Source organism: Rhinichthys klamathensis, unplaced genomic scaffold, assembly GCF_029890125.1.
Source record: "Rhinichthys klamathensis goyatoka isolate OS25496 unplaced genomic scaffold, OSU_Roscu_1.1 h1tg000032l_1, whole genome shotgun sequence".
Lineage (NCBI taxonomy): Eukaryota > Metazoa > Chordata > Actinopteri > Cypriniformes > Leuciscidae > Rhinichthys > Rhinichthys klamathensis.
Genome location: NW_026606581.1, coordinates 161,778 through 188,267, shown reverse-complemented (window position 1 = coordinate 188,267; position 26,490 = coordinate 161,778). Strand labels below are relative to the sequence as shown.

The 26,490-nt window shown below is 37.9% G+C and overlaps 2 protein-coding genes across 6 annotated transcripts in view; both read right to left on the bottom strand.

Annotated features, from left to right (window-relative positions):
• The window catches only part of peli2 (pellino E3 ubiquitin protein ligase family member 2), a 28,411-nt gene extending 14,286 nt beyond the window's left edge, over window positions 1-14,125 (bottom strand). Inside the window, exons 1-2 of the mRNA XM_056245475.1 lie at window positions 13,785-14,125; window positions 2,887-3,016 (exon numbers count right to left, since the gene is read on the bottom strand). Of these exons, the coding sequence (XP_056101450.1) occupies window positions 2,887-3,016; window positions 13,785-13,861 (207 nt within the window). The 5' untranslated portion in view covers window positions 13,862-14,125. The remainder of the gene's footprint in view (window positions 1-2,886; window positions 3,017-13,784) is intronic.
• A 9,243-nt stretch (window positions 14,126-23,368) lies between these two features.
• Window positions 23,369-26,490, bottom strand: part of ktn1 (kinectin 1) — a 73,661-nt gene continuing 70,539 nt past the window's right edge. For all 5 annotated transcript variants that reach the window (XM_056245466.1, XM_056245467.1, XM_056245470.1 and 2 more), the window contains one exon: window positions 23,369-24,177. In XM_056245466.1, the coding sequence (XP_056101441.1) occupies window positions 24,136-24,177 (42 nt within the window). In that variant the 3' untranslated portion in view covers window positions 23,369-24,135. The remainder of the gene's footprint in view (window positions 24,178-26,490) is intronic.

Below are 26,490 nucleotides of genomic sequence, written 5' to 3'. Positions count from 1 at the left end.
AGAGAGCTTACATATCACTTATATGAAGCTTGAATGATCGGTATCGTCCGATCATGACGACAAGAAATCACTAGTCGGTATCAGCTGCAAAAAATCCTGACCGGAACATCCCTAATCCCGATGCCTTGACATGCGGTCTAGTAGGACAGCTCACTAGGGTTTGGAACAGAACAATAGTTGCATGCTGTAATGAAGCGGCTCTCATCGAGAAAGATCTCCTCAGACAATGCCGACTGTTGGCAGTTTTCCTTCAGTTGACTGGAACAGCGGCAAAAAAGGCAGTCATCACAGAGGAGTCACCAACCTCAAGTTAAGTCACTGAGATAGAAGTTACGATCAAAATACTACCACTGTAATACTACCATTGGAGTTAATACAATGTGGGCTGGACTTGAAAGTTGTGGTCTGGCTGCTCAAAGCATTCAAAATGATATCATACACTGTGTGATCAAAAAAAAACTTTAAGTGTCAGAGGGAATGATAGTCTCTGATTTAGTGCTGGGCGGTTTGACCAAAATTTTTTATCAAGAATATTTTCAAAATTCTGACCGGTTTTCCAGTTTATGACAGGGTTTTTTTTCATGCATAATCAGGTGTTCAAAGCATTTTCTACTGGTTGAGAGAGGAATTACTGCAGTAAATTGACTTAGGATGGTCTATTTTACTGTCATTAGTGAATATTGTAGAATAATTCCACACTAGTAATACAGGTTTGCATGGCCCTAGAAAATTATGCTGTTGTTTACAAATAAGAGCCAGTCATGATTCTAATGAAGTGAGGAATCAGAATGCAAAGACAATTGTAGTCAAAATACACTTTTACTGTGCAAATTTCACAAAAATTGTTTTTATAAAAACTAATACAAAAAGTAGAACAACTTGCAATACTTTTGCTTCAAGTTCAAGCCCAGGTACATTACACAGTATTCAAGCAAGACGTGCTTGCGCAAATTGTTCGTGTTGCCGCCTTTGGCGACAATTTTAGCCCGACAGCACTTGCATAAAATGGACAGACCCAGCTCCTCTTTTTGGCACAAGTTCTTCTGTGTCATGTTCTACTAGTTCTGCAGCATCCATCTTGCCTGTAACGTAACACCAGAGCACTGCTGTTTACCCTCGCCTCGCAGTCGCTGCTTAGAAGTGCAACAATGTAAAGGGTCCATCTGAAACACTCGCGTAACGTTCGTTCCGAACGTTGCGTAATTAAATACATCAGTATGGCGGTATATTAAAAATGTATATCATAACGAAAATATACACCGGTTTTCGGTATGTACCGGTATACCGTCCAGCACTACTCTGATCCAGCTCCATGCATTTCACAATAACATCTGGGGATGGCCAAGTATCAGCACGGATTTGTTTATTGGTAGTGGCTGCTCTGAATGACAGTGAACAACTCAACCCCACCCATGTTTAGTTAATGTTCCCTGTAAATCTCTGAAGAATGTCCCAGTAGCAACCATTTAAAGGTGGGGTTAAATATGCTATCGTAGCCAATGTTGGAGAAACTAAAAGTCACAATGCTTCTTAACTAAACACTGCATTGCACTGCTTCACAACTGGGCAATAATCCAACATAGTCTACAACTTATCTCTGCTATGTGGAGTTGGAAAGTTTTGTGAAAGAATTCGTTTCAAATTCCATGTATTGCTATCTCATAAAGACGCTCTTCTGGAGCTTGTCAAGTCCAGAATCAAGTGTTGGTCATGCGCTTGCATGGGTACAGCATGGTTTAACAAACACAAATCAGCCCCTAAGCTAACCTTTCTCCATGGCCCACAATCTAAAATGAGTTGACACACCCTTGCTGTAAAGTATAAACTGAAAGGCAACACCTTCAAAAGGGCAAAGCATTTGGTTGTGCCATTAATGTCAGATTATTTATAATAGTATATTATGGGGGGGGGGAAATAAATCTCTGATGCATCCCAATTCTCCCAATCTTCGATGGTTCTAAATACTTCAGAATGGATATGCACAATGGCACTTTTGTGTGCCGAATAAATACACACAAACAAAACCATCAAACAAGCATATCAAATTGCATTTGGTTTCATGGTTGAAGCGAAATACAAAGACAATCTCAGGCTTCATTGCACAGAATATGCATTGTGAGAAAAGGTATTTCAGTGTTTTCCTTTCTAGAAGCTCAATAAGATTCAGGTACTAAAAGTACTTTTTGTTTGCTGGTAATCGGGATGGAGAGTGAAGCTAGGACCCCAATACTCAGGCATCCACATGTTCTCCATCCCTACAATGATCTCGGGCTCATTCAAGTTCACTCTCAGTACTGTCAATTCTACTGGCCAGATTTACTAACAGCTTGCACCACCGCAAACCCACTTTTGGCATTAAAAAAAAAAAACTACTGTCAGGATTTACTAGAGACAATGCAGTGAAAAATTGGCGCTGAAAAGACATGGCGGCTGACCTTATTGCATATGCATTTGTAGGAGTTTCCCTTTCAGACCAAATTTATGTGAGGAAAGTATTTAAATGAATAAATTTACTGGTATCTTGTCTACAATCTAGTCAATTTACTGGTATTTGCGCCATTATTTAATGCCCCACAAAAAAGCATTTCTTAAACCACATGTAGTAGTAGCCAAAAGTGATGTCAGGAGGGGATATTTGTTTTTAATGATCCTACAAGTTCACTTAAACCATCAAAATATGAGGATATTTTTTTAAATGTAATGTTAAATATCAGGGAAGACCAATACACTAAACTTGGTTAAGGTATTTTTCTGACAAAATTATTTGGCAAAAAAAAAAAAAAAAAAAAGGCAGTACAGCTACAGGTTTTATTTTACTATGCAAAGAAAAGAAAAAAAATCTCACAGATGACAAGGTTTCACAAGTTATGGCTGAAATGCGATTACCTTGCTGGCTTGTGGTGTGTTAAGGATGTGTACAGTGCTGGGTTTGACACCGTTGGCTTTGGCTCTCTTGTAAAGGGCAAACCGGCTTTTCCTTCGCCCTCTGTCTCCATTGGGAAGTGTACCATTGTACCTGTTTAAGAAAAGAAAAAGAAAAATTAGATAACGCCATATGAAGGACTAGGGAATACCACTTTAAGGAGTCAAACACAGAATATAATTTTCCAGATTAAGAAAATGGTGCTTCACGGCTCTACAGATCCCTGCCACATGAGCAGACCAACAGAATCCGGAAAACCACACAGATTTCATATGAACTGGAATGCCAGCCATTCAAAACGCACTGCATAACCCTGAACGATTATCCAACCGCAAGTAAATTAATGCATATTAGACAGTATGCACCATGTGCTTTTAGGAGTGATGTCGCTACACACACTCAGCACACGAGGAGCTCGTGATACAGTGATTCCTGCAGCCTCAGAGGTTCGCCCACACAAACTCCATCTCCAGTGGTGTTCAGATGTACGGCTAGCTTAAAACGAGCATTAAATGCACTGCATCTTCAAATTTGCAACATTTGAAATGTTTTTGCCCACAAGGTATGATACAAATCTAATAAAATGACACCACTTCATAAAAAAATTAGAAGAGTGCAGCATTTCATCACAGTTAAAAGGAGAAAGTCAGAAGCTCAAATGTCTTCCTTCAGTTCTCCAACAAAAAATTAATAAATAAAAGTTCTAACTGAAACACTGCATGCATGGTCCATGTACAATGTGAATGCAAAGAGAACAGTTCTTTCACTCTTTTCTACACTTTAAGATTAAATGAGGTCTGAGATGTGTGAAGACTAATACAGCACAAGTTGTTTCTACTGGCAGCATAATGAGCAAAACAGGACTTCATTTGGAGAGAAAAGGCATCGCACGCCATTCATAGAGCTGCCGTTTCATAGTGATGTTATGACATTTTGTTACATCAGCCTTAAATTCAGCCACTATTCAAGTTGTAGTCAAATAGGGCTGTTACGATTCCTCGATTAAATTTAAGGGCTCTAATTTAACGATATGTTCTGGTCTAACAGCATGCGTAGTTCTCATGAAGTTACTTGCCTTGGGTAGGTTCCTTTTAGTGTTGCTTGCAAACTCTTACACAACATGTAATTGTCACTTATTCATAGAGAGGAGAAATATGTAAACACCATAGACTAAAAGCTGTCTACAAAGACTTCTTCCCATTGAGTCCAGCTCCTAATGTCATTCAGTCAGGTTTTTGTTCTCCTCCATAAGATTTTCCTGGTAGCATCCTGGACCTTTTCATACAGCATTTATGAGAACAAGGATTCAGAGTAAAATGCTAATCTACGATCGGTCTACAGTGTGCATGATGTCAGCACTTACTTACAAGAGGCCTCGACATCCTGTGCTGTTGATGCTTATCACTAGACATGTTACACAATTTGAGAAAGTATCAAGGAAGGCATGTCTGAATCCAATAAATATGTAACATCCTGTCTACTGAGATGTCTTTATCTGGCCAGATTTCGAAGATGCATTCTTCTCTGCCTTTATCCCACGATTATGTGCGAGCAGTTCGTGGAAAGAATGGCATCTCAGTTAAAACTAGTCAAAGTATGACTTCATTTTTAGCAAGAAATAGCCATTAAATACTTGCTTGGTTGTGACTAAAGCTCATTTGAATTTGTTCTAGATCATTAGACATGATGGTGCCTTGGGAGTCTGTCTGTAACCAGTTCCCTTAGAAGGTGCCATTATACACAAATGCAAAGCAGCTACTTCAGCTTTCAGACGGAGACAGCATGATGTCTAGGAGTATGAAAAGTGGCCCATCACAGTTTGATGTCCATTTAAGGACGTGTTTATCTGAAATGGATGATAACACAATAACAGGTCAGGTGTGGGAAAATAAGGGGGGGGGGGTGCATTCTTTATACAAAAAGGTGTGTTTGTAGCAAAAAAACAATTTAAAGTTGAAGAACTTCTTTTAACTTGAGCGGCGAATTTTAGAATGCAGTGTTAAACACGAGACACTGCAAAAGATGTAGCGAGCGCAACGATCAAACTCGTCCATCTATTCTACCGCATGTTACATAGAAAAACAATAGAAAAGCAGCGCAGTGGAATTAAAAAAATTAATAAATAACTTGCTTCCAGTGTAGACACGGTGTTAGGAGCCATTCACACAGAACACGAGCAGTGGAACAGGGGAAAAAAGCCAAGTATTGAGATGCATTTTTTTTTTCAAGTTAAACTAACTTAAGCCCCACATTTTCAGAACGGTTGTAATGCGCAAGACTCAGCAAAAGTCTCAAACATGTTCATCTAAGCGCAAGTTAACATAGAAAAAGATGTGAAAAAGCAGCGCGGTAGAATGGAAAAACCTGTTCTTTGTGAACGGCCCTTACCACGACACCGTAGTGATGCACCGATGTGAAAATTGTGGCCGATACCGATAACCGATATTAATACTGCTGTTATGGCCGATACCGATGTTGATATCTCTGTATAGAAAACGCATAGCGAGGAAGGATCCTCTTCAGACACTTTGAAGAACGACCAGACAGACGACATCATTGCTCCCTCACCAAAGGCAGAGTTAACCTGACTGACCTTTTTTGCCGCCTCCAGCACCTACTTCAGCACATTATGTGACGTGTAATGTATGCGCTCGTGCAAAAACAAACATCCCCACCCCCACACTCACATCTACACACACACGTCAAATCAGTCCTTCCAGAAAAACGCGGAGTTTTTTGTGATTGTTGCGGGCAAAAATCCTTGATTACACACCACGTTTTCTTTTAAAATGCGATGGAATATGCGGGACATTTATGCAATTTTTTGCGAAGAAATTGCGGGAATTTGCAAAAACTGCGGTTTGATGAAAAAGAGAGAAAAAAAGTGATTCCCCCAACACCCTGTTCTCACTAGGCTACTACTTTAAAGTAAAGAGTCCTTTCTTATTACTTCCTATGATAAGCAAGCATATACATCACAGAAAGTGCTGGAAATATTTAATTTCTCATCTTGTTTTATTTCAGACTGTAACGAGTGGAAATAAGGTGTGGCCCCTTTAAGAGCTGCGCGCTCCCTGTTGCAGTCTGCAGTATCATATTGTATGTGCGCCTCAAACACCCCATGTGTGCGGGTAATTTCTGTTTGATGCTACTTCTTTTATCTTATTTTGTTTATTAAGTAACGATGTGGATGGTAGAACGTGTGACAGACAGTTATACAAGTTCGATTTGGGAATAAAGTGCGAGTTGTGAGATGCCAATCGCCTCCGTGAGTCTGTCTGGCCTCTGCAATAACTTCAGCTGTGAGCTATCCCTATTTTTCTTCCCGACACAACGCGTTACAAGACCATAATAAACACATCAAACTTACAAAACATTGATGGGTCAAACAAGTTCTGTAGCTTTACTAGAGGAATATGCTACAACTTCAGTAAAAATGAATAAATGAAATATTTAAAAATAAAGTGTGCTCCTGTTTTACAGCTTTTCGATGAGGTTCACGTCGCGTAATTACGTCGCTTCATAACGTTCCCATGGCAACAGGGGGAAACGGCTGCTCTCGTGTGAAGCAAACGCAACATTTTCCAATTTTCTGCTAAGATATATGTGACTTTTTTGCGACGAAAATGCGGGGATTATGAAATCATGCAAGCCCCGCATATTTTGCGCGGAAATCAGCAAATTTATGCGGCGAAATTGCGGAGTATTTGAAAAAATGCGACCCCCGCATAAATATGCGGACTTTGCCTGATTATGCATTGAACTCAGCGATCGCATAATCGCGTTTTTCTGGAGGGACTGTCAAATACACAGGAATGATTATCGGCCTGTTCACATCGGCCCTCTTTTGACATCGGAACGATACCGATGTGTAAAAAAATTGACCATATCGGCCGATATTACATCGTGCACCACTACGACACCGTTTTAGACGTTCATTTACACAGCGTTTTGGGGGCCTGAAAACTTAAACTTTTGAAAATGGGTTTCAAAGTGCAAGTTTTTGAAAGTTATACTGTTATAATTTCTATGTAAACTACAAAAATGTGAATTTGTGAAACGGTGACGTCATGCACATTCGTATTATGGGTTCAGTCTATAGGCGTAGAGTTTTTCTTTACAAAAAGTGACCGCCAACTACTGGCCTGGCAGCAGAACACAAGATTTTTAAACGTTTACGGGGATCATTTTGAAAACGTTGTCATGATCCACGGAAAACGCAAAAGGAAAAAAATTATGCTTTTATCATCATTGTTGTGTAAACGTACCTTTTTTTGACTACAAACTACACTTTCTGTGCTGTTAGACAAGCTACCACAATCTTTACAAACAGGGTGGGAAATTAACTTTTTGCCACAGTGGCTGGTGGATGCCCAATTTTACCAGCCTCTTATATTTTTTACCAGCCACTTTTCCCGGAATTCAAATGTATAAAGTATTATTAGGCTATCCACAGTAAGTACAGTGCATGGACTGTTCGACGGGGAAGGTAGGCTAACCATTCCCTCGTTTTCCCTTCGTCATTAATGCGCCACTTGTTCGAAAAGTACCTTCTCTTTTTATTTACTTCGCCCTCAACAGTTTGTACATTCTACTGCTGACTCCGCGGCGGGCCTCTTAACACCGGGTATATGTCGCCACATTTTTTTAATTTTCCTTTCATCTGTACCTCAGCTCAGCTATATGCGTCACGGTCCGCTGAAAACCAATCAAATTAGTTACTCGACAAAAGTGCATTATTGTTACTTAGCAACAGCATTCTTTGACAAAAGCTGTCCAATCCGTTACAAGGAATGTTTTAAGTAGTAACCAATAAAAATATGTTTTACAATCTACCCGCCACTGTGGCTGGTATACAAGGCAAAGTCACCCACCACTTTGAAAAAATGTGCTAATTTTCCACCCTGTTTACACACCAAGTGTATCATTTGTTATCACCATGTTAAATTAAATTACTTTTAATTGCATTAATCAGGAAGACCTTTACAGTACATCGGAGATCATTAGGTTGATCATGTCTTCCTTTCAGATGTCAGAGTTTGAATGATAGTGATTATAAGGCCATCTCAGTGAGTTGGCAGAAACTTTAGAGTCAGCGAGATCCATCTCCCCACAGCTATCAGTCACAGAGGAAAGACAACATTACAAAAGGTGCATTTTCGCCTTCTCAAACAGCTCAGTCAGTCTAATGAGAACAATGAACAGAGAGAGGAGGACTGGAGGCTCAGATCTGCCTGTGCCCAGATCAATAATACCCTCTTTCAGCCTCTGCTCTGTGTGTGCCAGCAGCCAATGCCAGGCAAGCCCAATGAATCAGGCCAGCAGAAAGTTGGTAGGTTGATATTTGTCTCTTTTTTTAAGGAATATACACTCACCGGCCACTTTATTAGGTACCCCATGCTAGTAACGGGTTGGACCCCCTTTTGCCTTCAGAACTGCCTCAATTCTTCGTGGCATAGATTCAACAAGGTGCTGGAAGCATTCCTCAGGGAGTTTGGTCCATATTGACATGATGGCATCACACAGTTGCCGCAGATTTGTCGGCTGCACATCCATGATGCGAATCTCCCGTTCCACCACATCCCAAAGATGCTCTATTGGTTTGAGATCTGGTGACTGTGGAGGCCATTTTAGTACAGTGAACTCATTGTCATGTTCAAGAAACCAATTTGAAATGATTAGAGCTTTGTGACATGGTGGAAGTAGCCATCAGAGGATGGGTACATGGTGGCCATAAAGGGATGGACATGGTCAGAAACAATGCTCAGGTAGGCCGTGGCATTTAAACGATGCCCAATTGGCACTAAGGGGCCTAAAGTGTGCCAGGAAAACATCCCCCACACCATTACACCACCACCACCAGCCTGCACAGTGGTAACAAGGCATGATGGTTCCATGTTCTCATTCTGTTTACGCCAAATTCTGACTCTAACATCTGAATGTCTCAACAGAAATCGAGACTCATCAGACCAGGCAACATTTTTCCAGTCTTCAACTGTTCAATTTTGGTGAGCTCTTGCAAATTGTAGCCTCTTTTTCCTATTTGTAGTGGAGATGAGTGGTACCCGGTGGAGTCTTCTGCTGTTGTAGCCCATCCGCCTCAAGGTTGTGCGTGTTGTGGCTTCACAAATGCTTTGCTGCATACCTCGGTTGTAACGAGTGGTTATTTCAGTCACTGTTGCCCTTCTATCAGCTCGAACCAGTCTGGCCATTCTCCTCTGACCTCTGGCATCAACAAGGCATTTCCGCCCACAGAACTGCCGCTCACTGGATGTTTTTTCTTTTTCGGACCATTCTCTGTAAACCCTAGAGATGGTTGTGCGTGAAAATCCCAGTAGATTAGCAGTTTCTGAAATACTCAGACCAGCCCTTCTGGCACCAACAATCATGCCACGTTCAAAGTCACTCAAATCAACTTTCTTCCCCATACTGATGCTCGGTTTGAACTGCAGGAGATTGTCTTGACCATGTCTACATGCCTAAATGCACTGAGTTGCCGCCATGTGATTGGCTGCTTAGAAATTAAGTGTTAACGAGCAGTTGGACAGGTGTACCTAATAAAGTGGCCGGTGAGTGTATGCTACAATAGGTCTGTTTGGTTCATACACAGGTGGTTTCAAATTCTATGAATCAAACAAACACTCCAAGAACAGCAAATATTTCACCATACCATTTTGTACTCTGTGTAATACAAGATTGTTCACTTTACATATAAAAGACAAAAACCACTGAACCACAATTCTACTGATTAACCTTTACAGTTACATGCGATTTAAGTCAAAAGATGTGTTACCTTTTATAAGATACTGAAACCATGCTGCCTTGAGTTGGGCATTTGTAATTATTACTATGTCATTCAAGTTGGAAAGATAAAATAGAAGCAGCCTTAAGACAAAAAATTATATAGGCTAGTGAACGAAAAACAACATCTGATTTTATTAAGAAAATTATTCATTTATATAATTTCAAATGATTTAAAAAGTAAAAGTTAAAAAGCAAACTGTGAAAGTCAAGTGATTAACTTACAAAATTATTATTTACTACAGACTTGCTATCCATCTCTATATAGCCTATAGATTACTGATATATTATATTGTCTTTAAATCAACATGCCACTTCTGATGTTGGAAACGTGTGTATCATGTAGAAAATTCAGAGTTTATTCACCTGGTCATTCACATACTCAGAACTCGCAATTATGATATTTCCGACTCCACTTGAAGGGCATGTTATTCTCATAAAAGCGGTCATGTCAGGGTCATATTTGACAAGGAAATTATATTCTGCATAAAGACAAATAAAAACTGTAGTAGCACTCTGAGAATTAGGCTCTCTCATTAAATATAATGCTTGAAAAGACCCTTTTTATTTTGTTCTAGAAAAGTTGCATAATGTGAATTTTAAAGCTGCTGGGTTTTTTTAAAAACGCTAGTTGTTGAATAAAGACAACCATTACAATGTGAAACCATGTTACAAAACAAAACATATAATATTAATAACCACAGACCTTCTTAATTTACTAAAATCAAAAACCACTATTAGTGTATCAAGTCTCATTGCGATATTAATCCTGTAAAAGTCTGAAAATAAGTAAAAAAAAATGTGTTTTAATGGAACAGTATATCGAACCTTCAGAGAAAATGTTTGAAACCTCTAAAATAAATTATGTTTTTTTGTTGAATATCATTTTATACATCAGGATTTTAGGGCTCATATAGAATAATAAAGTGAGAATATGGAGCTTATGGTCAAGGAGAGGGGGCACCTAATTTGAGGCCCAAACAGAGTAAAAATGTGCAATTTGAGTAGTTGCTGATATTTGTAATGCCAAAAAGTAAGATGAAATTCTGATAGCTTGTAACAGTATAGCAGACTACTTGCATAAAATGTATGGTCTAAACATCAGTTGTCACTTTATGGCCGTTTCTCAATTCCAAGAACTCAAAGAACGGACTTGCGTTCTCGTGGAAAACCTGTCAGGTGATTTTGAAAGAACGAACTCGGAAGGACGCATCTTTGTGAGAGTTGGGATGTACGATCTTGTTACTCAACTGACCTTCCCAGCATATTATAAGTAGCGTCCAATGCACAATAACATTACAAATGTTAACCCGAAACATTTCTTTCACATTATTACAGGCATTATTTTCATATCTTGTTTTATATCATTTTATTTTGCTGTGTGTAATTGTAAAAATCAGTATGTTTAATGTTACCTATGCTTTTGTCAATGTTAAGATTCTTTTTAAAATGCCAATAAAAATACTGCAGGCTTTCTTTACGTCACTTCATTAAAAGCAAAACAAACAGACAAATGTTTATTTTCACGAGCCGTCACGCATTTGCTAGCTTGCATCGGCAATCTCTTAAAGAGTTAGTTCACCCAAAAATGAAAATTCTGTCATTAAATGGTAAATGGTAAATGGACTGCATTTATATAGCACTTTCACAGACCCAATGGCCACCAAAGCGCTTTACATTTGCCTCACATTCACCCATTCACACACCGACGGCGGTGTCTGCCATACAAGGCGCCATCCAGCTCGTCGGGAGCAGCTGGGGTTAGGTGTCTTGCTCATGGACACCTCGACACTTGGTCAGGTGGAACCGGGGATTGAACCACCAACCTTTCTTTTCGCAGACAACCTACTGAGCCACTGCCGCCGCATTAATTACTCACCGTCATGTCGTTCCAAACCTGCAAGACTTTCGTTCATCTTCACAACACAAATGAAGATCTGAAAATCTGAGAGATTTCGGTCCCTCCATAAACAGTTGCACAACTACCACTTAATTTAATTTAGGCTTTTATTCACATATAAACACTTATCAGCGGATATAAACAGAAGCTCAACCGAAGTGCTTGACACGGAAGCTCAAACGTGCTGCGTAACACGAGAATGAACCTCATTGGTTCTCACACGTCAAGCGAACATGCTTGAGCTTCTGTTCACCACAACTGATGTGCGAGTTAATGAATGTTTATATGTGAATACAAGCCTAAATTAAATCTGTTCATCATATAAAAATTATCATGTCTCTAGAAAATTTGGACTAAACCGCTCAATTCATATGTATTAGTTTTACGATCTCTTGATGAACTTTTTGAAGCGTCAAAGTGGTAGTTGTGTAGCTGTCAATGGAGGGACAGAAAGCTCTCAGATTTCATCAAAAAGATCTTCATTTGATGAAAGAAAGTCTATGGAATGGCATGAGGGTGAGTAACTAATTGATGACAATTTTATTTTGGGGTAAACGAACCCTTTAAGTAATCACAGGCCTCCAACCGCAGCGTCTTCTGGGATTTCTAACGGTTCGATTCTCTCAAGTCTGCATTCTCGATATCAAGAACACATCCGGGTACTTTCATGCGTCCTCTGTACTTGCGTTCTTGAGAATTGAAGAGTCGATGACGTAGTACAAGAAAACAAGGACGCAAGATTGCATATTCAGAAACGGCCTATAGCCTCGCAATATTATAATTTAAATGCTTAGTTTTATGATAAAAACTCTGCTGTTTTTATTGTGAGGGGCAAAACATATAATGCAATGATGATTGAGAGATGTACACAAATTTTATGTCATTTAATAATCCAATTTTAAAATATCATTTTCCACAAAAAAAAGTGCAGTATATGGATAATCAAGTAAATCTAAGTTGCTTCAGTCCAGTAAGTGTTCACATCTTGAAATATTACTAACAAAATAAAGTTATTCTTACATTTAGTTTCTAAAAAAAACTAAAGATTTCAAAGCAAAAGGTGAACCACGACTTAAAGGGAGTCGTTTTAAAATAATACTAAAAGATGTTTTACTTCCTTAAAAGTATAAAGCATCAACCATTGTGTACAACAGGTTTTTCAGCTAAGTTGAGATTGTGTTGATCATTTAGAGGCCTTAGAAATTAAACGCGTATTAAATGATACAATAGGCTTTAGGTATAGGTTTAAAATCCCTTTTCAGTTACACTAACCGCGAAATATTTTATAGTACACCTGAGATCCTTTAAGTTTAACATCTTTTATTATGTGACGCATCCAGATCAACACACAGAGCATCTTCTAATGAACTAATGATGCAGACATCCATCATACGCAGTGCTCCAGGAATGTTTTGAAACCCCCAGCTCTAGAAGATCACTGAACATTTGTGATTTACAACCCAGCAGAGCTAGGAGGGGGTATTGTAAAACAGAGACGGGCTCTTTGCTCAGTCACAGACAAGGAGGGGGGACCAATAACTTTAGTGGGCTGCTTCCGAATTCCTCCACCGCCCTTCATCTTGTTATGACTTCCCGTGCAGATGATGAACGAGCACCATGAGAAAGTCCCATCAAGAGCCGAACACTGGGGCTACAATAAGTGTCTGGGATTAAACCAACTCCCAGCCAAACCATCCACGATGGAGTAAAATGCATTGCACATCATAGTCAATAATTGTGTTTCTACATCATCGACAAGATCACTTTAGATGGCGGCTTTCGTGCATAAAAATAATAATAGCCTAAATGTGTTTATTTATCTGGCTCCCGTAAGCTTACAGACAGCGCTCGCTAGACCGCACGTGTTTCATTTGTGCAGTAACGTGAGCGCGTGAATTTTAAGAGCTGGGAGGTCTCGCGCACTGCACACCAATATCAAGTGTGTAAACAAACCATTTCCGTACTCTCTAAAAAAGCGGTTATCCACTAAATAGCGGCTCAAAAATATGCCAGAGAGTTTCTGAAGAGCCCTGTTGTGAGAGTATCTACGGCAAGTGAAAGTATGTAAGTTGGAAACAGCAAATAATACAGCTAAAGTCGGGTGAACTCGTCAATATTGGATACATTATGAGGGGAAAAAAGCTGCGCGTATGGACTCACCCCAAAACCACCAGTTCCCCGTACTTCACTGGCTCTTTGGTGGGCGCACAGTGCTCCTCTTGACCCGTTGAAAACATGAGGCTTTTCAAACAACACAGCGCCCCTCACTAAATTACACGATCAATCCAGCGACGAAACGGGAAAAGACTTCAAAGGACGCTCCTAACTGCCATATTACCCATTTACCTGCTCCCAATCTCGCGTTGTACTTTTCCGAGGAAAAATAATCAATGAAATCGTACATCCGACAGAAATTTTAAAATTAAAGCCTTGAGTCTCGGAGACATTTCATCATAGGAAGAGCGAATAACTTAATGCTTCCATCCGCTGAAAGAAAAACAGTACTCGTAGGGGGTGGACCGTACCATTCACTTATAACGACTTTACGCGGGGGAGAGTGGGAAGAAACTTTCCAACGATTAAAGTGAATATTCTAACAGAGTCATCGTCGATCAGTGTATGCTTACATACTTTGAGGCCTGTGTTCCGTTTACATAAACGGTTATGGAAAGTTTGATCCTGAGATATTTCACCTTTTAATCTAAAAAAACGCGCCCCCTCTAACGGCACAATCCAACACAACGGCGGTCTGAGGCGGCACCTTCAATTATGTAAACAAAGACTGAAAGTTAGACATATTTAAAGTGATACACTAAATTATGAGCAGTTTTTAATTTTAACCTTATGCAGTTTTATAATATAATTATAATTATTATAATTATTATAATCCAACAATTTTAATAATGTATTTTCCATAATAATTATATCAATTTGAAACAAACGATTTACATTTTTATTTTTTAAGTGTCACTCCTAATAACAGTAACCTGCATATCAGTAATCAAATAAATGTGTTTCCATGCTCTGATTTAAAACAACCTCCACGACACTGTAAAAAAAAGTTGCTGCCTTAAATTTTTAAGTACAATCAACTTGGATGTTATTTCAACTTAAATTCGACTTGAAAAATGAGTTGAATCTTGTATAATTGCATATTGTTATTATTGTTATGCTTGTATAATTGCATAACAATATGCAATCTGCAATCAAAGCTACTGTTTGTTTAACTGCTTCTATTGTTCTCATTTGTAAGTCGCTTTGGATAAAAGCGTCTGCTAAATGAATAAATGTAAATGTATAACTTATAAAAACAGTTAAAAATTGCTTAAATTATTTTGATGAGTTAAAGCAATGTAAAAACATATGTTGTCAAAACTTATTGATCATATTTTTTTACAGCGAATGAAGTGAATCATACAGGGATAGTTCACCTAAAAATGAAAAATCTACTCTGTGCACTTTAAAGTTGTATGACTTTATTTTTTCCTGCAGAACACACAACTTTAGACCCATTTGACTTTAATCTGACTATCTTTAAAACTAATACTTTAATCTACATTTACACACAATTTACAGTGATCTTTAAGCTTCTGTCATTTAATTTTCTTTTTATTCTTTTAGGTATGTATGCTGGATGGAATTTTTTTACCAACAAATGATTATCAGCGATAACTATGTAAACTAGGCCTGAGAATATAAACTGTTGACTTTCTCTGCTGTAAACCATGAGCGTGTTAAATGCCATCAATTCCCTCACAGACATCATGCTGTTCTAACAGCTCAGTCCACATGAATGGGCCATTTGCTAGGAGTTTGCTTTTCTTATACATGCCTCCAGAGCAGCACTCAGATTCTGTTTAAGTTGGATAATTAGGATTGTTGATTTATTTTTCTGCTTAAAGGATTTGTTCACACAAAAAGGAAAATTCTGGTATCATTTACTCACTCTCATATCCTTTGCAAACTTGTATGACTTACTTTCTTGCATGGAACAACAAATGAGATGTGAGGTTGAGTAAAGATGACAGAATAATCATTTGTGGCAAAAAAATGTTTTAAAGTCGGCATGAAACGGAAGTTGTGATTTTCTTCCCTATTAAGATGTATATCTGAGTGAAACGGCTTTTTGAATAAGAAAAAATGTAGGGCGGGACTTGAATTTGCCTATCGAGAATTGATTGGATGGTTGTGGTTTGCTATTGGTGGATCTCATGTGAGTGACAGGATAAATCGTTTATAATAAATACTACAATATTCCATAAAAAACAAGAATCGTCCATTTTGATTTCATGGTGACTTTAATTTCATTTTGGCCCAATGGAAGAAAGTTTATTAAAAGTTTATTACATAAAGGTCTATTTTTCCACTGACAAATCAGACTGTTATCTATGTTCTTATTGGGGTGAATGTTGTCAGTTCACTTTCTCTGGATAATTGAAGGCTGAAATAGTTTCTTCTTGATCCCAGCGGGGCTCCACTTGTGTACTTTTGGCCAACCCTTCCGATCCGCACTCCTCCACGTATACTTTGACGGCTGGTCAGTCTTTCACACACTCCTGCTGAATGTGTTACCTCCACACGTTTGTAAAGTATTGTAATTAGCCCACACTGTCACCACAGTCTGTCCTGAGCAATTGGGTTTTTGGTGAGGGTTTCACTTCCCTCGTCCTTAAATTTTTTTAAAAAATCATTATATTGGTGAATTTCACAACAAAAAAAAACATAAAAAGAATGAAGCCTACTTCTACTGTAATATATAAACCGACACACAGTGTGACAGTATTTGTCGTACTGCATTAATGATGATGTAAATGTGAATGAATAATGGGAACCACAACAGAAAAACTTCAAAAAGTAGCATATCCGCATTACAGTCATAATGGGAATGAGGGCAAAGTGCTTAAACGTCTTGAAAATAATGTCACAAAGAAAAACATAGGTTAAAAATTGTCTTCTTTTTTCAATATATAGTTTATGAATGTATGTATGTTTGTTTGTTTGTTTGTTTGTTTGTTTGTTTGTTTGTTTGTTTGTTTTAGGGCCCGTACCATGATAGTAGTTGAACAAACTCAGGGTTACTGGATTAATTTTGAGTTGACAAAACCAAACCAGTTCGATCAGGCTTTGTTGGTACCATGACGCTGATCAACAACTGTCTCTGTCAACTCAGGCTTTGATCCTGAGGTCATGGAGCGCATGCGCGTGTAAGTGTGACATCAGTAGCAAAAGGCCAATCATATGCCTTGAAACAGAAACTGTATAACTGATATAGCACGGTATTATCTTCTTGCTGCGTAAAATAATTTATATACTTCATATTCAGGGGGAGTGACTTTATTGCATCAGACATGTTACACATTGCTCAGCTGATTGGCTGAATTTCAGTTTGAGATCTCTTACCTGAAACATAACAAGTTATGAAACAAGTTACTATGGCTATGAACACTGTTAAAAGCCGAGCCACTTTCATGGTGCCTAAAACCCAGGGTTGGCACAAACTAAACTGAAACATACCTGGCACCTAAAGCGGCTTCATGGGACAGGCCCCAAGTCAGATGTTTATTTAGCACCATTAGAAACAGTGCGAGTAAAGGAAAAGTTGAAAGATGTTTTCATCTGTGGACAATCAGGAGCCTCATTGGAACCTATGTTTTAGAAAAATGTCCTAAAATAAATACTTAACTAAAAATGTTCAAACATTATCAAGCATTATGAGAAGACCTTTAGATCCTGATCCAGTCCAGGCTCTCTTGGGAGTAAAGGATGATAACATAACAATATTAAAGAGTCAGCCTTCTGTGATTGTATTATGCTTCTTGCATGAAGACTGATCCTTCTTAATTGGAAAATAAAATAAAAGCACTGACTCATTTTGTTTGGTTAAGAGATGTTATGCAATATCTCCAGTTGGAAAAAAATAGGTTTGCATTTGCAATGAAGGATAAAGTTTATAAGTTCTATGACACTTGGAGATTTTAAAAATGATATAGCATTGTTCTCATCCAATATTTAGTCAATCAGAAACAACGGCTCTTTTGACACCTTGTTCTGTTTTTTTAGGGAAATTGGGGGTTTAAGATATTCTTAAACAAAGATAAAGTGAGAAGACGTTTTTGCAATGTTGTATGCATGCGCTTTGAATTCAGTTCTGTCTCTCTCCTTAAAAAGCAATAAAGAGAATGTAAAAAAAAGAAGAAGAAAGAAACAGCATGAGTTGACCGGTAGTGTATATTTTAAAATGTTCTCAATTGTCTAAAGAACTTTTCCACATTACCTCCCACTAATAAACAAACTTATAAACCAGATATCAATACTCCCTATGAATGAGGCTATTTAAAACAAAACAAAACATCAGATTCATTTTAAGAGAATTTTAATTAAACATCTATTTAGAACATTCCAGTTCTTGTAATCTGCTTTTAATCTGTTAGTTGCACGACGGGCGTGTCCAAAAATGTGCTTCTAAAGTTCTTACATTAATGCCACTTCTGAGTTAAAAAAACAAAACAAGAAACTTTCTGCTTGGTATGTTGATGAATAACAATGCCGTGTCGTTGACTTCAATATTTCTCAATTGCTCCCACTTGCTGACAGCGTCCTATGACCACATGTGTGTTGCGTATATAGGCAGGTTTTTTATGAATTACAGTTAACCCGTACACCCCTCCACACGCGCCTGGATGAAGGATCAAAGGCTTGGTCGCTCATTCCATCTTGATGGATAGCAGATGCAAAGAGCTGCTGCTCCTGAACGGCATGTCTGGTTTAGATTTGTGTACTATGACAATATAACTGCATGTACCCAACAAAGGAGAAATTAGTAAGCATGACGCATGACCAGAGAGAGAATGATTGCGCAACTTAGATCTGGCCCGAATCATAATTTGTTTTCAAATCATATGAACACATGAAACATAAATATAACTCAGGATGATCTGACGAAAATGTTGCAATGCCACAGTAGGTTATTTTGTGGGTGGTTGTCAGGGTGTTGTTATGCTGTGTTGTTAGTGCCCTAAGACATAGATCCCATATCACATTGTTACCAGTTACATTTAGTTCAAAAGAATTTGTATGACTCACAATGACTGTTTCTACAACAGCAAAGTAAATGAATTATGTTGTTATTACTCAACCTGTGTATGTCTATGAGACTGAGCGCTTCATAAAGATCTTTGAGGACGTTGACTCATGTAAGTTATTGCTTCAGGTCACAGGAGTAATGTCACGCTCTGCGTTCATGTGATATTTTACACCACTTCCAACATGGACACCTAAAGTAGGAAAACCCTGTTTAGCAATGGCTATGGAATATATTTCCATACACTATATCTGCAGTGTAGGCTATAAACCCTTGTGAAAAAGAAGTACACTTTAGCATACTTTTTAAAAGTGACCTTTGGCCTATTATGGAAATAATATACAACAAAAGCGGCAACCCTTCAGACGTACACTCCTGAGTTAGCGAATCTTTTTAACGATTCTTTAAAAGAACCGACTCTAAAGAGTCATTTCCCAGACTGCAACATATAATGTCAGCCCAGATACTAGATACCCGACACTATGTTGCTGTCTGGCCTGTAAAACCGACTACAGATCGCAGAATAACAGAATAACAATCAACAATAGGGAGAAGAAAGAAAATGATTGACAATAATAATAAATAAATAATGTAAATATAAAATCAAAAATACACAAAGAAAATACATACAGAAATAAAACTCATTACAGTAATGATCAAAAGTAAATAACAAAAATGAACAGTAAAAATTCAATAAATAAACGCTAATGGACAAATTTGATATGATAGTGATTTTTTTTCTAGATTTTGAATCTTCATATACAGGATATTTGTTTTTATGTGCCGAGGAGTGCCGGGAAACACTTCTTGTGGTGCTTCATGTCAGAAATTGCCATGAAAATGCCCACCAACAAACTTGTTCTTTGAATTTGACAACTTATGCACCACCATTCTTATACTTATACCCTTTAGTTCCTCTTTGTGACCCACATTTGAAAAATTGCTTTGGAATATCCTGTCATTGTTTGGTGTAGCTGTAGCATTAAAGTCTCCATGAAATCAAAATAGACCATTCTTTTTTTATGGAATATTGCTGTATTTATAATACATACAAAAATCATGTGCCTTTAATCTTTAAAGGTGCAGTAAGAGATTTCTGGTAAACGCTGTTGATACATTTGAAATCACCAAAACAAACACGCCCTTATTTAAAAGGATCACACCCCTGTTTTGAAGCATCCGCCGCCACATTCACAGACACCGACGACAGCGTAGTCTGCCGATGTCCCGCACGAGGGGATGATCTCATCAATAAGTAAAAGCAATTTGTATTACTATGATAATTCAGGTTGAATGTCTAATTGTTATTTAGCTCCTCTACTCCTTCGATGGCCGTCATCTCTTCCGCCCCAAAAACAAACACCGTTTTCTTGAACATCTCCCTACGTAACACGATAGTCCAAGTAGGCTAACTTATGTATTACAAATGTGACCAGATTAAGGGGTTATATTGTGATCACTAAAACGGGAACCAAAAGAAAAAACATATATTAGGAGTATGTTGTCTCACTTTTCGGACACACTTTGGGGGCCGATGCTTGAAACCGGTGGTGGAGGTGTTTAAAAGTTCCAGGCTTATAATAATAATAATAATGCAAATGAACAAACAAGCGAAGATGACACACTCAAGTATATTCAAGCAAAATACAGCATATCTTAGTTCTGTAAAACAGCAAAACCAACGTTACTCGTGTATCAAGAAGCAATAAAGCAACCTTTGCGTCCGTTTTCAGGCCTTCCCCCTTAGGTCTCTCCAGCGCTGGAAAGCTTCTCCGATATTAACGCAGGTCTTGCCTGATCGTAACCCTTATTTCTAAAGTTATTCCCCTGGCATTTTCCTCATTTTCCCGCTACAAGTGTGTTTTGGCGCTCTGTCTGATCCACTTTTCAAAAGACCTTATTCAGAGCAGCGCCATGACAGTTATGAAAGTGAGGCTGTGCCGTGTTTCCAATGGCATCCACTGTAAAAAGCTGTATAAAGCTCCTATATTACTTACAATTTTCCACAGCTTACATTGTCGGGAGTTTTTTGTCAACTGAAATTTTTTGGAAAGATATTTTTCCAGTGTTTCATGAGCAGAACAATCCAAAAACACATTAAATAACAGTACAACCCATTGAAGAGATGCATGTCTATCCCTCACAGTCTCGCTTTCATTCCCATTAAAAATCAAAGATGGCGCTGCTGACTGTGAATAAGGGCCCAATCCCAAATGGCACACTTAGGCCCTGTCCCAAATGGAATCAGCACGGGCTCGGCAAAAGTGCGCATCAAGGGCGCAAATCGACCACACGGGGCGCTCGCGAGCACCCTTCTGAGATCTAAAAATGACAAATGGGACACACTACGGTCTCACGGACTTAACGGACACGCGCAAAAAGTGCTCGGCAAGTGCCTCTGTCCGTGACATTATAACTCTGGTCATTTTACCATCAATTAAGACCTATACACTGGCATGGAGGTAAAGAACCGGAACATGTAGTGTATACAGAGATTGTGTATAAACTTTATTTCAGACCCAGGAGGATCCATATCACAATAACAACACACAGTATGTGTGTGTGTGTGTGTGTAGACTTACCTTAGCGGCTAACGTTATGGCTACTCAGTAATTTCTGAAAGAGCAAGTCCCATGAAACGAAAGTTTCGATAGTATTTTCTTCCGTATTGTGACATATACAAACACAAAAAAATGTAGGTGTTTGCTGTCGCTGTGATGTCATGTGAGTGACTTACTGCACCCGCGGCAGCCATTGTAAGTCCACAAGACCGAAAGTGCACATGAAGGCCCAATCCCAAATGGCACACTTCATGTGCACTTTCGGTCTTGTGGACTTACAATGGCTGCCGCGTGCGCGTGTCACACTTCAGAAATCGCTTACTGCACCTTTAATCAAAATAATTTCCCCTCCCTCCTGCAGCAACATCCCTTCTCTTCTCTGAGGAGGACGTGTTGGACAACCTGTCACTCACATGACATCACAGCGACAGCAAACACCTACATTTTTTTGTGTTTGTATATGTCACAATACGGAAGAAAATACTATCGAAACTTTCGTTTCATGGGACTTGCTCTTTCAGAAATTACTGAGTAGCCATAACGTTAGCCGCTAAGGTAAGTCTACACACACACACACACACATACTGTGTGTTGTTATTGTGATATGGATCCTCCTGGGTCTGAAATAAAGTTTATACACAATCTCTGTATACACTACATGTTCCGGTTCTTTACCTCCATGCCAGTGTATAGGTCTTAATTGATGGTAAAATGACCAGAGTTATAATGTCACGGACAGAGGCAGGTCTGGGATCAGCTGATAGCAGTGTGATACAGGAGGGAATGGCTGGAATGTGCTGAGACTACGTTACACGCTAGCGAGTTTCCTGACCTCAGAGCCGCACAAAAGTCTTGTTGTTCTTTACCCAACAATAAAGTCTAAATCATTATATCCATGTGGGATCGGAGAAAAACAAAGGAAAGTGAAAATGTGTGATGTACTTTGATTTAGAAGAACATTAAGCACACGTGATTAATTTAAAGGGACAGTACTCCTAAAAACCCCATCTAAGTTTTCATTCTCTTCTTTCATAAGATAGCAGCTCGTACATTCTACTAGATGACTCATTTTGTGTTCCATAGGAAGAAAAAAAATCATAAATCTTTTGGTGTGTTATAAGGGTGACTGAATAATTGCTAATTATAAATAATTGCTAATTAAAATAACTGCATTCCTTTGTTGTAATAGTCTGATGATTTAACCACTATAGCTCTGTTTTCGTCTTTCACAGAGAATGAGCAAATGTTCATCATGATAAATACTCTTGCAATCAGACCTATTATGAAACAGTGTTCTTTTGCAAGATCCCGTCCAAATGATGGATTACTATTTATTTGAAGATTACCGCCCCCTGCTGTAGTGTACGAGTCATTACATGTTCATTTTCTCAAAACTAAACATAAAATCAAAACTATAATAATAATTATAATTCATTACATTTATATAGCGCTTTACATGGAAGGGGGAATATAACTATATTATAAATATATACACTAGTGTTCAAAGGTTTGTCAGCAAGATGTTTTTTGTAAATATAAAAAAAATCCACAAGAATGCATTAAATTGATCAAAAGTGACAGTAAAGACTTACATGGTTAGAAAATTATACTTTAAATAATTGCTTTTCTGGTGAATTTTCAATTCATCAAAGAATCCTAAAAAATGTAACTGTTTTCAACATTGATAATAAATGTTTCAAATCAGCATATTATAATGATTTCTGAAGGATCATGTGACACTGAAGACTGGAGTAATGATGCTAAAAATTCAGCTTTAAAATTATATTAAATTAGAAAAAGATATTCACAATATTACGGTTTTTACTGTATTTATAAACAGCCTTAATGAGCAGAAGACACTTCAATCCCAAACTTTTGAACAGTAATGTTTAATAATATTGTGTTTTAAAACTATATACCATAGGAGCAAATCCATCCAAATGATCTACATTAAAATGATTCAAATGCACCCAAATGTGTAAGTGATGTTAGTCTGGTTTAAAATAAACATTTTAGTTTCTTTGTTGCTTTCTGCTTAAAACTAGCTTTTGGTGTGTTATAAGACTCTTTGTCATCATCACAATACAGAAAACACACACTGCATTTTTAAAACAAGCATCCCTTTTATTACTGGTCACCTGTTTTACAAAAAAGGAAATATCAGTGTTAATGAAATTAGCAACAGTATAGAGTGTGATGAAAACAGATGAGGAGGATGCCTCTGTCTGAGCAGCACGTTAACCCGTCTTTTACCATTGATACCATTAGATGCCCCTCATCACAACAGCCCCCCAGGAAAACAAATACTAAATTCAGCACAATTAGTCAGGAAAAGCATTTATTGGTTTAAACAGATCTCTTGCATGTGCCTCTGAGTTTAGGGTTTCAAAACCAGAGCTGAAAACACATAGTGAAAGTCAGTAGATCCTAACAGTTATCCTTTATATTTAAAACAACACAAATATCCTCAATGTTCTTTATACGAAAGGATAAAAAAACTCTCTGGTCAAAGAGAGCTAACAAAAAGTAGTATTCAAAGTATTCGGACTGGAAAAGGGTCAAATGAAACGTCAACGAGTCTAACGGTCTCGTCTATCGGATGCTTTTACTCTTTAAGTCTACTGAATATGAGGAATGCCATGGTAGAAGAGTCGACACAGCATGAGAAAGGATCCGGTTCACTGAGTGCAGGTCGTCAGGGTCCGTCAGCACCTGGGAGAACGGGACCCCAGGTTGGAGTGTGTAAGGATCGTGGGTTGCTTTAACTGGAGATCGGGTGTAGTAAACAGGGCTGGAATCTGACGGTGGGTTACTCTGGTTTGATGTCATGTGGCTTTAAGAGAGCACACTGAAGCCTTCCTCCATTTCATTACAGTTTATAATTAGAGTATAATTTATCCACCTGATCATCCTGAAAGAAAAAGAGAATAAGACGCACAGAATCAGAGAAATGCTCGCTGAATTTACAGTAATCAGATGATAAATTCACTTTCTGTCATTTGTGTAAATGTTTATTTAATGTTGTACGCCACAAAATAAAATAAAGTTTATATATAGCATGTAATAACCCAGAAAAAGCCAAGTGTAAAATGTTTGAAAAATTACAACATACCAATATTACACATTTTATGTTATTTAACTACAGTGAATTGATCTGAGAGGCACACGACTAGAATACAGTTCAAATTATTATGATTATTATTTTGAATGGTTTAATTCAACTATGTGGAAAAAGAGAATGTGACAGAGCTCGTAATAAAAGAAGAATCAACATTAACTTGGCTTTTCAGAGATGGTGTTTTTATTACTCAACAGGTGAGTACGGTGTTTTATTGAACTGATAAAGAGCCACATGTATCTCTCTAACAGAGATCATTGTAAATCATTATCTATTGTGAAGGGTCATTTCATTATGGTTGTAGTGCTGTGCTGGAATTTATTTTCAAGTGTTTATTAATAGGTAAAGCTACAGTAATGTCTTCAGCTAGAGATCCTCTCCATCTAAACTGGTTATATCTCTTAAGCCCAGAGGTGGGTAGAGTATCCAAAAACTGTACTCAAGTAAAAGTACAAGTATTTATAGAAATATTTCCTCAAAGTAAAAGTAAAAGTAATAATCTTAAAAGTTACTTGAGTAAGAGTAAAAAAGTATCCAATGAAAAAACTACTCGAGTAGTTAGTTACTAGTTACTTTGGATCACATAGGCCTATTTATATATATATATAACATGATATTATTTAGATTTTTTTCATTTAAATGACTTTTATCATCATAATTAGATAAGCTATCTTTGCAACAAAAACAGAAGAGACAAACATTATTTCTGTATATTATATCTATAGCCCGAAAACCATTGCCTGTCCTTTGGTTTGTATAATGGTATAGTAACTTATACAACTACATTTGGATTATTAGACAATGTCGGAATAAAGTGACTCTATGGAGTTTTGCATTCATATGTAAAGGGATGGGAACCATTGACACAGATTAGAAAGAGTTAAAACTCTTCACATGTGCTCGCAGTCATGTCATGCCCAACACAAACAACGATCAAATGCACGGATCTTCTTCTGTCTGTTCTCCAAAATGTATTTAAATGTAGGCTATATTTATGAAAGCATCTTTTAACTGAGTCTAATAAGGCAGGCAAAGGCATTCGTTTTCAAGTCGAGTTCGCACGCCACTGCGCAATACACACACATTGTGTGTGTGCACACATTCATAAACTGGACGATGATAGCTTATTTAATGTATAACTATAAAGTAATGTATATGTCCAAAAAAAGGGTAATGCCATACTTTGTAGTAGCCTAGTGCTATATGGCGTAATAATGTGTTTGGTTGTAAAATGTATTACCTGAATGAAATGAAATCGAATGTATCGTCGTGTGGAATAATTCATTCACAGACAGCTTACGAAGTAACATACGAAGATGTTCAACTAATAAAGATCTTCATCGCTGGCAAAAAATATGATGCATTTGCATGTTTACTTTCTAGACTGTGTAGACTGTGGACCGCCACTTCATACAACGCTCTTGGTGTTCTTAAATCTTACGACTCCGAGACGATTCAGTGCGTGCAGGAAACTGAACAGATCATTCAAACTGATTCGCGAACCGATTTAGACAGATCTGCCCAACTTGTTTGATGAAGTCTTTGAACAGAATCGACTCAAAAGAGTGATTCATTTGTGAATTGAGCATCGCTCATGCCCAGAAAAAAAGAGAGAGCGCGCGCTTAGAATAAACTACGCTTTTAACAATATTGCATTAAAATAAAGTAACGAGAGAAACGTCGCCCAACGCAACGAAGTAAAAGTACAGTTTTTTCATTAGAAATGTACTCGAGTTAAAGTAAAAGTACCCACAATTAAATCTACTCTTAAAAGTAAACATTTTCCAAAAAAATACTCAAGTAAATGTAACAAAGTAAATATACTTCGTTACTACCCACCTCTGCTTAAGCCTAGTGAATGTTTTATGAGCAGAAGGATAATCTCTCTCTCTTTTTTTAGTTATGAGAAAGAACCATATTCATCTGCAAAGTCACGCAGAGCCAAAGCACAACCTAAACAATGTTCTTCTGCATAATGCATGCAGTTTTGTTTCACAGCTAGAGGGCCAAAAGTCACAGTGTGCCTTTAAGTCCATTGAGCGTTTATGTTTTTTTGTGCTCATTAATGAAAACCAACGGTTTATGGTCAGTCATTTATATATGTAA